Source organism: Silurus aristotelis (assembly GCF_946808225.1).
Source record: "Silurus aristotelis genome assembly, chromosome: 6".
In the NCBI taxonomy this organism is placed as follows: Eukaryota; Metazoa; Chordata; class Actinopteri; order Siluriformes; family Siluridae; genus Silurus; species Silurus aristotelis.
In genome coordinates, this window is record NC_139579.1 from 22,162,038 (window position 1) to 22,175,282 (window position 13,245).

At 35.2% G+C, this 13,245-nt stretch overlaps 2 protein-coding genes across 2 annotated transcripts; both read left to right on the forward strand.

Moving 5' to 3' along the window:
- The first annotated feature begins 1,742 nt into the window (after positions 1-1,742).
- gckr (glucokinase (hexokinase 4) regulator) lies at positions 1,743-9,467 on the forward strand. Its single transcript, XM_083545504.1, is given in 20 exon segments — positions 1,743-1,885; positions 2,193-2,348; positions 2,443-2,511; positions 3,201-3,242; positions 3,246-3,269; positions 3,384-3,457; positions 3,559-3,625; positions 3,830-3,883; positions 3,988-4,082; positions 4,189-4,294; positions 6,112-6,230; positions 6,330-6,428; positions 6,728-6,825; positions 6,931-7,007; positions 7,293-7,389; positions 7,477-7,574; positions 7,665-7,745; positions 8,326-8,475; positions 8,775-8,909; positions 9,113-9,467. Coding segments are annotated over 20 exon segments (1,776 nt in total). The 5' UTR covers positions 1,743-1,870; the 3' UTR covers positions 9,233-9,467.
- Positions 9,468-9,609: 142 nt separating this feature from the next.
- On the forward strand, positions 9,610-13,056 carry LOC310728275 (tyrosine-protein kinase Src42A). Its single transcript, XM_083545509.1, has 9 exons — positions 9,610-10,032; positions 10,474-10,595; positions 10,749-10,915; positions 11,006-11,165; positions 11,277-11,429; positions 11,537-11,592; positions 12,003-12,150; positions 12,244-12,372; positions 12,465-13,056. The coding sequence occupies exons 1-9, from the start codon at positions 9,740-9,742 to the stop codon at positions 12,683-12,685; spliced, it is 1,449 nt and encodes a 482-aa protein (XP_083401635.1). The 5' UTR covers positions 9,610-9,739; the 3' UTR covers positions 12,686-13,056.
- The last annotated feature ends 189 nt before the right edge of the window (positions 13,057-13,245 follow it).

Consider the following 13,245-nt stretch of genomic DNA (forward strand, 5'->3'; position numbering starts at 1 on the left):
TGTTTTGGTACAATGTCTATTGTTAAAAATAATATACAAATAAAATACATTTAAATTGAGTACACTGAAGCAAAAAAAAAAAAGCGAAAGAAGTCTCTGAGATGAATCCACATAATTTAACCATACAGTTATCTAGAGTTGAAAGATTTACATATATGAACTAGTCTAACAGATTTTGAAAAAAATCATACATACCCTAAAAATTAATAAAGCAATAAGTAGAAAACAGTTAAGATTTATTCTTAACATGAAGTCTCGATTACAGTTTATAAGTCTGGGTATGTGTGTATACAGTATATGCCGGTATTATTGAAGTATCAAATAATATGTGTGTGTGTACTGCTCTGTATTTACTCATTTCCATGAATTGCTTTAAAGCCTTTTCTGCTTCAACACATGTTGCATTTGTCACATAAGACATGTGTTTCACCTGTGCAGTTACACTCTTACATCAAATCCAATATGAGTATCAGTCAAGTAATTAAGCTTTATTCCTCAGTAACCTATAAATCATGTTTTATGACTAAGATAAAAATTTTCATTTGGTTGATAACAGCCCATTCCAATGCCAACATTCAACTGGTTTGGCACTTAAAAGGCAACTTGGCATAAAACAGTATGGGTCTACTCTAACTGACAGAGTTAATACATTTTCCAGATTAAATTCCAGTTTAGAAAACTTCCTATCATCTTGGTAATGAAGCAAAACTGTAGGATATTTGTTTTATAAATATTTTTTACCTTTCAACCTAATAGTTGTATGTTATATTGTTTGCCAGGAAATGGCTAAATAGGGTGCAAGTTAAATATGGTACTAAATAGAGCCATGTTAATAACAAGTGTATTCATTTATTTGTTTATTTATTTGCTTAATTGTTTAATTGCCCAAAGGCAACACTCCAAAAGGAGATCTGTGTTAATAATAAGTACTGCATAAGTATGCAAAAATTGCTTATAGAACAAATCTATATATATAAAGCTCAAATACCACTGACTGACTCACTCACTCATCACGAAATCTCAAAAATCACTGAACGGATTGCAATGAAATTTGGAACATACCTTCCTCTTGGGTCTTAGGTGCTCAATAAGAAAGGGTTTTGAAAAATTCGAAACATTTATTCGAAATAACATAACGGATCCTAATGAAACTTAGTACATTGTTTCTTATTAGATGTTAGATGCACGATAAAAATGATTTTCAAAGTAGTTCGCCCTGTATCCGTACTACAAAGGGGTAGTACGTTATTTGTTGACGTTACATTCTGATCTCTGATCATCCAGTCCTGCTCAGTGCTTACTGCTTATTGCCATATTGCTTAGCGTTCTGCCTTCCGTAGCGAAGCACGGGTACTTTCAGCTAGTCCATAACAATTATGAACTGAGGACAGCAGGTAGCTGGCATTAACCACATGATAGTCTTGGAACAACCCAGAACCATAGGTTAAATAAAGCAGCAAATTTGAAGTGGATTGCTTTATTGCTTATGAGAAAAACAATAGCTGGCCACCACAGGCAGCTGCCACCAGGCTAATGCTTTTGCCCTTTAGATACCCATTAGTTTAATATGTTGTTATTGCATATAACAAATGTATAGAACTAACATGCATAACTTTTGAGCATAACAATAAAAAGCTTTTAATGAATCTGAATTGTTTTATGTAGCAGGCGTGTTCTGTAACTAAAGACTTTACAGCCAATGTCAAAGTCCATTTATATAAGTCTTGGTTTTACCGTCTGCCTAGTGTGACTTGCACTACAAACTGTAAGGCTCTGAGTGCATAACAGTGTCATGCATAAAACACATTCAAAAAGACAGATTGCAATATAAAAGTCAAGAGGGCCTCGGTCTGATTACAGGACAAAGGAAATGCAACACTGGCAGGTAAGAGGATAAAGTGTATCTGTGGTAGGAACAAGATAATCAGTTATGATTTTAACAGCCTACTTGGTTTTTCTTTAGCTTAATCAGATACCTATACTCTTCCCGTGGGCTCACCACCTGCAGGAGGGACCGTAAGGGACGGTGCTGTGAGGATTGGGCAGCAGTCGAAGGCGGGGGCCTGCTTAGACTGCTGCTCCCGCGACCCAAATTACGGATAAGCGGGAGAAAATGAATGAATGAATGAGATACCTATACTATAATGCCTTTGTTGTTTAGAGTTTTTGTTTTTTCTGTTTTTCCCCAATAGCAATCCAGTTATGAGCCCCACTTACCGGTCACAGAGAAATCGAATCCAATCACCAGAGACATTGATAGAGCAAACCCCAGAGAAATAGTACAAATGCTGCAAAAATGTGATGCAGAAATCTTTGAAAATATATCACATGAAAATCCCATGTATCAGGTTTGTATTTAAACTACTGTATTATATTTGTTCAAAATTCAGTGTATGTAAAAATGATGTTTACAAGTATTAATGTTTATGTTAATGTTTATAGACATTGAATAGTTTGCCCGTGGTTCAGACAATTGTGGAGGTGTCAAAGAGGGTTGAAGTGATTCTTAAGGTATGTTGATCATAGATAACAGAATGGTATATATATATATATATATATATATATATATATATATATATATATATATATATATATATATATATATATATATATATATATATATATATATATATATATATATGTATGTATGTACAAATATATAGACACAATAAATGATTTTGCATTGGAAGTATCTGAAAAAGTATAATACAAATACATTTACCAACCACTTTATTTATTTTAAATTTGTCCGGTTCCATTGAGTCTGTAGCCACAGATATTTGTTGCTGGTTGACAGGAGTTGAGCTTGACTTGGTCTTCTGTACTTGTAGCTCATTTACATTTTGTAAAGTGCATTATGACATGCTTTTCATGCTTTTCACTCAATGTTTACATAAAGTTGTCTTAGCCTACCTGTTATCTCAAATCAGTCTTGGCATTCTAATTTGCCCTCACTCATTAACAAGGCATTTCCAACTGCATAACTGCCACTCCCTGGGTGTTTTTTCTCCTATTATATGTAAACTTCTGTAACTGCTTGAATGCTTGAAACCCCAGGAGAGTTCCAGAAATAATGAAAAACTACATAAAACTACATATATTCTTAATACATATATTCTTAATAATGTAATGAGTATACTGTATGTTGTATAAAAGCTACTGAAGAATGAAAAAACATTTGAAATGCTTTATTGCATTAGGATCCAGAAGAATCTCTAATTGTTCTGAGTGGCTGTGGGACATGAGGTCGTGTTGCATTTCTCTTGGCGGTAAAAAAACTCCTGGATTTGTTCATATTATTACCTCACTTATGGTGTCATGAGTTTTCATCACTGATTTCAGTTAATATAATTGTTTATTTTTGATCATTGACTGGCCTGTAGACATCTCTTAATAGGTGGCTTGCTTCTCATCATCAAAAGCAAATTTATTCATACATCATTGCTGGAGGTGACAAGTGAGTAAACACTGGCTGTTCAGTTGTTACACTGGATGACACTAGAAAAATGACTGCAGTATTTCAGCTGTTTTTTTTTTCTTTCCTTTTTTTTTTTAAAGAGCCCTGCTGACATCTCAGGAAACTTCTGAGGATGATCCCTTGCTGGGGGCTCTCACACTAAACAAGGTGAATGCTAAAGCAGAAAAGGGAAATATTAAAGCAAAGAACAAGAATTTGCTTCCTGTTGCAGTAAATAGCTCTCATTCTAGTGACGTAAGGCCGAAACAATGAACAAGGAAATGATACTGTAGTATGTACCTGTAGTAATCCAACCATGCCACCCTGCACACACACACCCACCCTTTTGTTTTGTTTTGTTTTCATTAACAGGCTTGTGCAGGAAAGAAGCATGTCCTCTTCATTGGCATATCCTGTGGCTTGTCTGTATGAACAATTTAGTAGTTTCATTATTTGCTATGGGTATGATTTCTTTACATTCATTATTCATATTCCATGACAACTCTGATATGATATCTGTTCATTCTGAGGCACCATTTGTTGCTGGCCAACTAGACTTTTGTCTAAGGAATCTGGAAATCTTTACTCCAGTGCTGATTGGATTTAATCCTGTTGAAATGGCACGGTACAAAAGAAAAAAAAAAACAATTAAAGGACTTTTCAATTAATATTAAAAATAAATATTTATTATTAGAATAGTATATCTTAACATTCTGCTGTTATGATGATAGGACTGAACCACTTCAGAACTGTGCATTTCACTTCAAGGAAATTGCAGAAAAAATGAATGAAATGAACAAACTGCAAAAGGCTTTTGTGATCAATCCAGCTGTAGGGGTATAAAGCTATTTTTTTATCTGCATAAAATGTGCTTTGTCATTAAATTGTTAGTAAAGTCACTAAATTGTTAGTAAACACCAGTTGCATAGTTAAATATAACTAAATATTACTAAAGTAAATATCACTGAGGACCTGAATTCCTATGGCATATAAAATATTTTTCTTTCATCATACATATATGCACATACAGTGAGGAAAATAAGTATTTGAACACCCTGCTATTTTGCAAGTTCTCTCACTTAGAAATCATGGAGGGGTCTGAAATTGTCATCGTAGGTACATGTCCACTGTGAGAGACATAATCTAAAAAAAAACCCTCCAGAAATCACAATGTATGATTTTTTTACTATTTATTTGTATGATACAGCTGCAAATAAGTATTTGAACACCTGAGAAAGTCAATGTTAATATTTGGTACAGTAGCCTTTGTTTGCAATTACAGAGGTTAAACGTTTCCTGTAGTTTTTCACCAGGTTTGCACACACTGCAGGGGGGATTTTGGCCCACTCCTCTACATAGATCTTCTCTAGATCAGTCAGGTTTCTGGCCTGTCGCTGAGAAACACGGAGTTTGAGCTCCCTCCAAAGATTCTCTATTGGGTTTAGGTCTGGAGACTGGCTAGGCCACGCCAGAACCTTGATATGCTTCTTGCAGAGCCACTCCTTGGTTATCCTGGCTGTGTGCTTCGGGTCATTGTCATGTTGGAAGACCCAGCCTCGACCTATCTTCAATGCTCTAACTGAGGGAAGGAGGTTGTTCCCCAAAATCTCGCAATACATGGCCCCGGTCATTCTCTCCTTAATACAGTGCAGTCGCCCTGTCCTATGTGCAGAAAAACACCCCAAAGCATGATGCTACCACATCCATGCTTCACAGTAGGGATGGTGTTCTTGGGATGGTACTCATCATTCTTCTTCCTCCAAACACGTTTAGTAGAATTATGACCCAAAAGTTCTATTTTGGTCTCATCTGACCACATGACTTTCTCCCATGACTCCTCTGGATTATCCAAATGGTCATTGGCAAACTTAAGACGTGCCTGGACATGTGCTGGTTTAAGCAGGGGAACCTTCCGTGCCATGCATGATATCAAACCATGACGTCTTAGTGTATTACCAACAGTAACCTTGGAAACGTTGGTCCCAGCTCTTTTCAGGTCATTGACCAGCTCCTCCCGTGTAGTTCAGGGTGGATTTCTCACCTTCCTTAGGATCATTGAGACTCCATGAGATGAGATCTTGCATGGAGCCCCAGTCCGAGGGAGATTGACAGTCATGTTTAGCTTCTTCCATTTTCTAATGATTGCTCCAACAGTGGAGCAATCTTTTTTCACCAAGCTGCTTGGCAATTTCCCCGTAGCCCTTTCCAGCCTTGTGGAGGTGTACAATTTTGTCTCTAGTGTCTTTGGACAGCTCTTTGGTCTTGGCCATGTTAGTAGTTGGATTCTTACTGATTGTATGGGGTGGACAGGTGTCTTTATGCAGCTAATGACCTCATACAGGTGCATCTAATTTAGGATAATAATAATAATAACAGGTCTTTGAGGGTCAGAATTCTAGCTGATAGACAGGTGTTCAAATACTTATTTGCAGCTGTATCATACAAATAAATAGTTTAAAAATCATATATTGTGATTTCTGGATTTTTTTTTAAGATTATGTCTCTCACAGTGGACATGCACCTACGATGACAATTTCAGACCCCTCCATGGTTTCTAAGTGGGAGAACTTGCAAAATAGCAGGGTGTTCAAATACTTATTTTCCTCACTGTACATGAATATATGTAAATGCAAATTAAAATTTTGTTTTCAAAGCCAGAAGCTATCAGTGGATCTTCAAGGATGAAAGGAGGAAGTGCCACAAAAATAATCCTGGAAACTTTACTTTTGGCAGGCCATGAAGCTGAAAGGAACAAAAAAGCAGTAACTCTTAAGTATGTCTTCAAAGCATGTTTTTTTTTCCGTTTGTGAATACATGCTAGCTTTCCTTTTGTACATCACTTATATTAACATGACTGTTTTGCTTCTACCAGTGATATACTGCATTCGCTCAATATGTATAAAAAAGTTCATCAGATTACTTACTCACGGACTAAAGAGCTAGCAGCCCTAGTTCAAAATGCTGCATTAAGGTAGGCTGCTGATTAATCTTAACATTTTGAAAGTTTTATAAGAACTGATTGAGTAGTGCCCATTGTGTTCAGCTTTCAGATGAACAAAGCACCTACTTTTATCACCTATATTCTATATTCTGTAGATTACATTAAAGACAATAAAGGCAATAAGGAATAAAGTCCAGACCATTACTTTTATTGTTATTTTTACCCTGCTAATACTGTGCACATACTGCAATGAGCCAGATTAACCAAGGCTTCTCAGAATTGATGCAATCATTTAAAGCAAGGATAATATATGATGTGTAAAAAAATAGCCTCCGAAGGAAAGGACATGTGTATTACCTTGGATGGCAGACTCTTGGCATTATTGGGATTATTGATGCAAGTGAATGCATTCCAACATTTGGAGCAGGTAAAATGCTAAATTAGGAGTACATTCAAAAGTGTGATAATCATTCAGCCTATAGTAATATTAATAATATAAACTCACCCAAAGCTGCATTTAAAATTTTTCCAGGCTTTGAAGATATCAGAGGCTTTGCTAGCAATGGCTTCAGTGAGATGAGCAACAAAGAGGGTGATCTGTCATCTCTAGTGGGTGAAAGGCTTTGCATTCGACTAGAATAATGAATAGTAGCATCTATAAAACAGAGTGCTTGTGTGCGTATCTTACTCTTTTGTTTCCCTACTCTCTCTCTCTCTCTCTCTCTCTCTCTCTCTCTCTATATATATATATATATATATATATATATATATATATATATATATATATATATATATATATATATATATATATATCTTTCTATATCTCTATCTATATCTATGTATTACTTTCTCTGTACTTTTATCCTCATTATCCACATTCTATGGGATGTCTAGGGACCACACGTCATTATTGGACACGAGGAGTTTGTGAACACCATTTTACCCGATCTGAATGACAATGACACAGTGGTATTTCTCTACAGCGAGAATGGTAAGCTGTATTAAGAACCAAATCTGATCACTATAGTGTTGCCACTTTCACTGTGTCATTGTGCATGATGCTGAAATGCCTTCACAGATGACCTGAACAAGGTTTCAGTATTGGCCAAGAGTGTGAGACAATGCACATCAAACATCCATGCTATTGTCCATGAGCTTAAGGGGCTTAGTGATCTTGTGAGTGAAATGAGTCATTGTATCTTATTTGAAAACATATATTAATGTTAGAGCTTTTTAAAAAATGATGTGAAAACATCTACCTTTCAGGAAAGAATGAAAAGCCAATTTATGACGGTTCTTACTATTAAGTGGCCATCATCACTATACAAGCACAACCTTATTCTAATGGTAAGCTAAGACATTTATACAAATATACACTAACCAGACTTTTTACATTCAATTTATATGCCCTGGAGAATTCATAAAATTATCCTATCAGCCAAACATTTGGTAACAGCGCAATGCATAAAATCATGCAGATAAATGTACTGAGTTGTATATATATTAAACACACGCTGAAAAAATATGATTTCAGTGATTTAAACTGTACCATTCGTGTTGGTACAATATGAGGTGGTTTTAAAATAACAGAAATGTTTATGAAATCCTTGTTGATGATAGAAGTAAAAGGAACTCACTACTGCGGTGAGCAGAAAAGCACCTCAGAATATATACAACATTGACTATTTTTGATACTACTAATCTCCTGCCAGATTTATATAAATGAGTTTCTGGAATGTATATAATTTATTATCTATAATTTATACAGAATAGTGTCAAAACAACAACAGAACATATTTAACAGTAGAAAATATTGCTAATGAGAGCAGGTATAGAAAACTCTATCTAATCTCATCCAGTGGTATCACACAGTTCCTAATAAAGTGAGTGATCTTATATAAGCAACATTATTTTCTTTCTAACACAGAAACAACACTGGGAGCTTTCCACTAAATGGTGCCTCAATACGATCAGCACAGGGGCTCATGTCCTTATTGGAAAAGTGTACATGAATTACATGATAGACCTTAGAGTAACCAACAGCAAACTCTACAGAAGAGCCATCCACATATTACAGGTAATTTACACTGCATTATGCAAACAACATGTTTAGCCAAGAGATACATGCAGAGGTCTGAGTAAAGCCTGTATATTACTTGCCCTTGTTATAATTTAGTAAGCACACTAAAGAAACTGTATTATAATAAGTGATGTTTGTAAACAGCTCTATGCTGTTCAGAATTGGCCCCTAAGCAATTCATAAGACATCTGATTCATCAGTGGTTCGGGGTAATTGCACTGCAAAGGCTTTATGGGTGCAGCCTCAGATAAAATTATGAATTCAATGTATAATTTATTCAATGTTTTTACCTTCAGAGGTTCACAGGATGCACCCATGCACAGTGTGAGACAGCCCTGCTAAGAGCTATTTATGACGTAGAAGAGCTGAGTGATGAGATGAGATCGAGTGATGTAACACAACACACATTGGTGGCCAACGAAAGGGGCAGCGTAAGACCTTGTTGATTACTGCATATGGATACATGCAAATGTGGCACACTAATATATCTGTATCAGTGTGTGAGTGTGTCTGCATGTGTGTGTGTCTGAAGAGGTATTTGTTATAATCACTGTCATATGGTGCCAAAACACACTCCATTATCAACTACACTAAAACAGATGAATATTGTACAATATATTTGTTGTTTTGATAGGTTGTTCCCATTGCATTGGTGATGCTACAGTCTAGCCGCACCATCTCTGAGGCCAAGTCCTACTTATATGCGTATTCTCTGATTCGGGATGCAGTGGCTGCTTGCCAGAGGTTGCATTAATATAGGAGCACTTAAGACTGCAGCAACCTGCTTCTTGACTCTCAACTGGTTCCTAAAGAGATTTACTTAGATCTCCATTCCTTGGAGAATGCCATCTTGATTATTTCTTGATTGACCGCAATAAACAACACATATCTGTTCCTTTTCTATTCATTTCCTGATTTAGATTTTTCTGTATGCCATGATGAATCACTTTGCCTAAACCACAGAATATGTTAGCTGTATGTTGTATTGTGACTTTAACTATAAAAAAAATAAATAAAAAAAAAATAAAATAATAATAAAAGAACAGCCCTCACACTTGCCATAGGTTGATTTACCTGTACTAAATATATGTCATCAGATGAATTTTAGCCACGTGTGATTATGAAGATTACTTGCCTTTTGACAGCTTCATTACCTACATAAACCAGTTTGGCTGCTACAAGCATGCTGTGTATGTCCCTTAGACTTTCATTCAGCATTTGACAACAGCGGGGATGCTGTCCTCAGATACAGCAGGTAAAAATGGGAAACTGTGCCTGTTCCTGTAAGTGTTGCTGTTTGCTGTGTTCAGAGGATAAGGAAGAAGTAAAACCTACCAAAAAGCGAATGTACACGTCGATCTACAATTACCCCAGTAATGATCTAGCTGCAAGGAAACTCATAAAAGGAGATAAATTAATAGTGATTGAGGAAAAGGATCACTGGGTGCATGTCAAGAAAATCACAATAAATTGTGACCAGAAAGGATTTACTGAAGAACAGATCTATGTACCAAAAGATTTTCTCAGACCAGTGGATAGTTTGGAAGCACAGCCGTGAGTATTTTACGCTGATTAAAGAGAAGAAATACTATAAATTCCATAATGCATGATTCAATTACATTTCTTCTTTATATTACAATTTAGTACAAGTTTCAAGTACAAGTTTTTGTACTTGAAAAACTTTGTACAACACTATTAGTGAATGTATTGCTAAAATATTTTAATTGGAGTGCAGCAGGCATTTGTATGTTCCTGTTCCTGTACTAACTCATGTTACAGACGTGAATTCTGTTCCAATTCAATCTGTAATTAAAAATGAAGCTTGAATAGGTCTAAATGCCTTGCGAAAAAAAAATGGAGTCTATTTAGCCAATAATCTTGTTTTACGAATTTTGTAGCTGTTCTACTGTTCCTGGGATGTGTTTCATGTGTTTAAGGAAGTCTAGGTGTACAGATAATAGATCTAGGTCAAAACTAAAAGAATTTTATTCGCAGATGGTATTTTGAAAACATCACAAAGCGCACTGAGGCCAAAAGATGTCTGATGAGAACAGAAAACAGTGAAGGTGCATTTCTAGTTTGGAAAAATAAAGAGAATAATTTCTTCTACCTTTCAGGTAACCACAGTGTTTTTTGGTCATTTAAAATGAAACAAATATATAAATAGCTAAATAAATAAATAAATAAATAAATAAATAAATAAATAAATAAATAAATAAAACCTTTGTAACATTTAAACTTCTTTGTCTAACTCTTTGTCTAATTTTCAGTAAAGAATGGCCCATATGCACGACATTACAGAATTAAGGAAAGAGAATCTGACAAATGGTTTTACCTTGTTGATCGGAAAACATTTCAGACCCTTCCTGAGTTAGTGCAATCATATTCTAAGCATCAGGATGGCCTTTGTACACGGCTTAAACTCCCGTGTGTTATGGTATGTATTTAAATTATATATCGAAGTGCTATCTTTGACATTTAATAGAGTAAATCAATGCCATGTGCTAACATGATATTTTACTTTTAGCTGGACAGTCCTTCCCTTCCGAGCCTGTCATATGAGCAACAATGGGAAATTGACCGAAGCTCTCTGACCATAGTGAAGAAGCTTGGCAGTGGGGAATTTGGAGAAGTGTGGCATGGGCTGTGGAACAATATGATTAATGTGGCTATTAAGGAGTTTCGAGGTAATTGACATATCACAGATTGACAATTTTCTGTTTAATCCAGAAAAGTGTGTGTTTGCGATATATCTGCACCTGAAGTACTCTTTTATCATATGTCACTCTGCACCTCAGTCCTCAGCCCAGATATTCAAACAGAGATAAAGATAATGAAGGAACTTCATCATAAGCACCTGCTAAGACTGTACGCTGTGTGTACTGTTAATGAGCCCTTCTGTATTATCACAGAGCTCATGAAAAATGGAAGCTTGAAGAAATATCTCATCAGTAAGTGCAATAATGTTCCAATGCTGTTGATTTCAGTTAACAAGATGATGAAAAATTAAATGCTCCAATGCATCAATGTTATTTACCTACATTTTATTATCTTTTAGATCACAAAGAGTTGAGAGATATTGAGTTTACACTCATGATGGACTTTTCAGTGCAGGTATATTGATTACCTTAGATCATAATTATAAGATTTTCTGTGATATACAGGGTTTTCCAAAAGTCTCTATACATTTGGGGAATAAATCATTTTTTTAACTGTAGCTTTTCATTTGCAAAACATTCTCTACATGAAGGCAATTTATTTGTAAAAACACAGTGTCATCTCTCCCATTTATGATAAGCTTGTGTTAACACATCTTATATTATGCAAGTAATTGCATGTCCACTGCATCTGTGTTACTGCTTTTCAATCCAGCCTTGAGAATGATTTCAATATTTAGGAATGTTTCTAATGGCTAAAAAAAAAATATATAACATATACCAAGTATGAAAAATTTTGGATGGCATTTTCACTATTTATTTAGACTTTTGAGAAACCCTGTATGCTCTTTTTACTCATGTGATAAGATTGCAGAAGGGATGTTATACTTGGAGAGTAAAAACATAGTTCACAGAGACTTGAGAGCTGATAACATTCTACTCACTGAAATGCTGATATGCAAGATAGCAGATTTTGGACTAGCCCAATATACTTTCTCCAAAGATCAAAATTCAGGTAAGCCATATGACTATCAAAAAACTTATTTATTTAATAATTACTATTAATGGATTGTAGAATTTTTTTTTTTTTATATTTATTGAATCATAGTTAAAATCCCAGTGAAATGGATGGCACCTGAGATCTTTACTGGAAAGGAATACACAATAAAATGTGATATCTGGTCTTTTGGGATTCTCTTGACTGAAATTATCACATACGGAAATGATCCATACCCAGGTAAACAGGAAGGAATGAATTACAATGCATTAAGGAAAGTTAATTAAGTATTATTAATGTGTTATTTCGCTGTATCTATTTTCTGAATTCAGACCTAGACAAAAAGACTTGTATTGAGTCCATTCAGCAAGGTTACAGGATGCCATGTCCAGCAGACTGCCCTGTGATATTGTATGATGTCATTCTGCAATGCTGGCATTCTAACCCTGACAAAAGGCCCACATTCATGGAGCTCCATAAAAGGTTAAATACTCTGTTCCCTGAATCCGCTGTGATGCTTGATGAGAACTTTCCTGATGTAGATTCAAACTGAGATACTTTTAATTCCTGGTCTGCTGCATTTATTTTTCTGTTGTGATGCTAATGTAATTGTACAGTCTTTTTCATCTGCAGCATCGTATTTAAAATGCACAAAAACCCCAAAAAGCAAGATGTGCTTTTCTCTTAAAAAAAATGTTTTAATCAATATTTTGACTGAGTTCATGTTGAAAAAGCTGAGTATCAAGAATGACATATATATCTGGAGTGATGTCTGTGTTAGTTTTCACTGCAAAAACTTTTTTATTGATCAAGCACATTTGATATTCAAGCTAGTAGCTGGGCCAAATAAACGAAAAATAATCTTCACTTCGCACCACAAGTTTATAAAATATATGCACATCACACAAAACATTAGTAGAAATTTATGGGGTACAAAGTATTTGCTTTGGTTTAAGGTTTTTGCCACAAAGATAGATCTTTGTTTTAATGTTTGTCTTTTATTAAACATACAGTAACAATATTCTAGAAATATCAAAGTGCTTAAAGTACCATACATTAAAAGAGGTCAAAGGGTGGAAGATGCAATACCAAGCAAACTATGAAATAGATCAG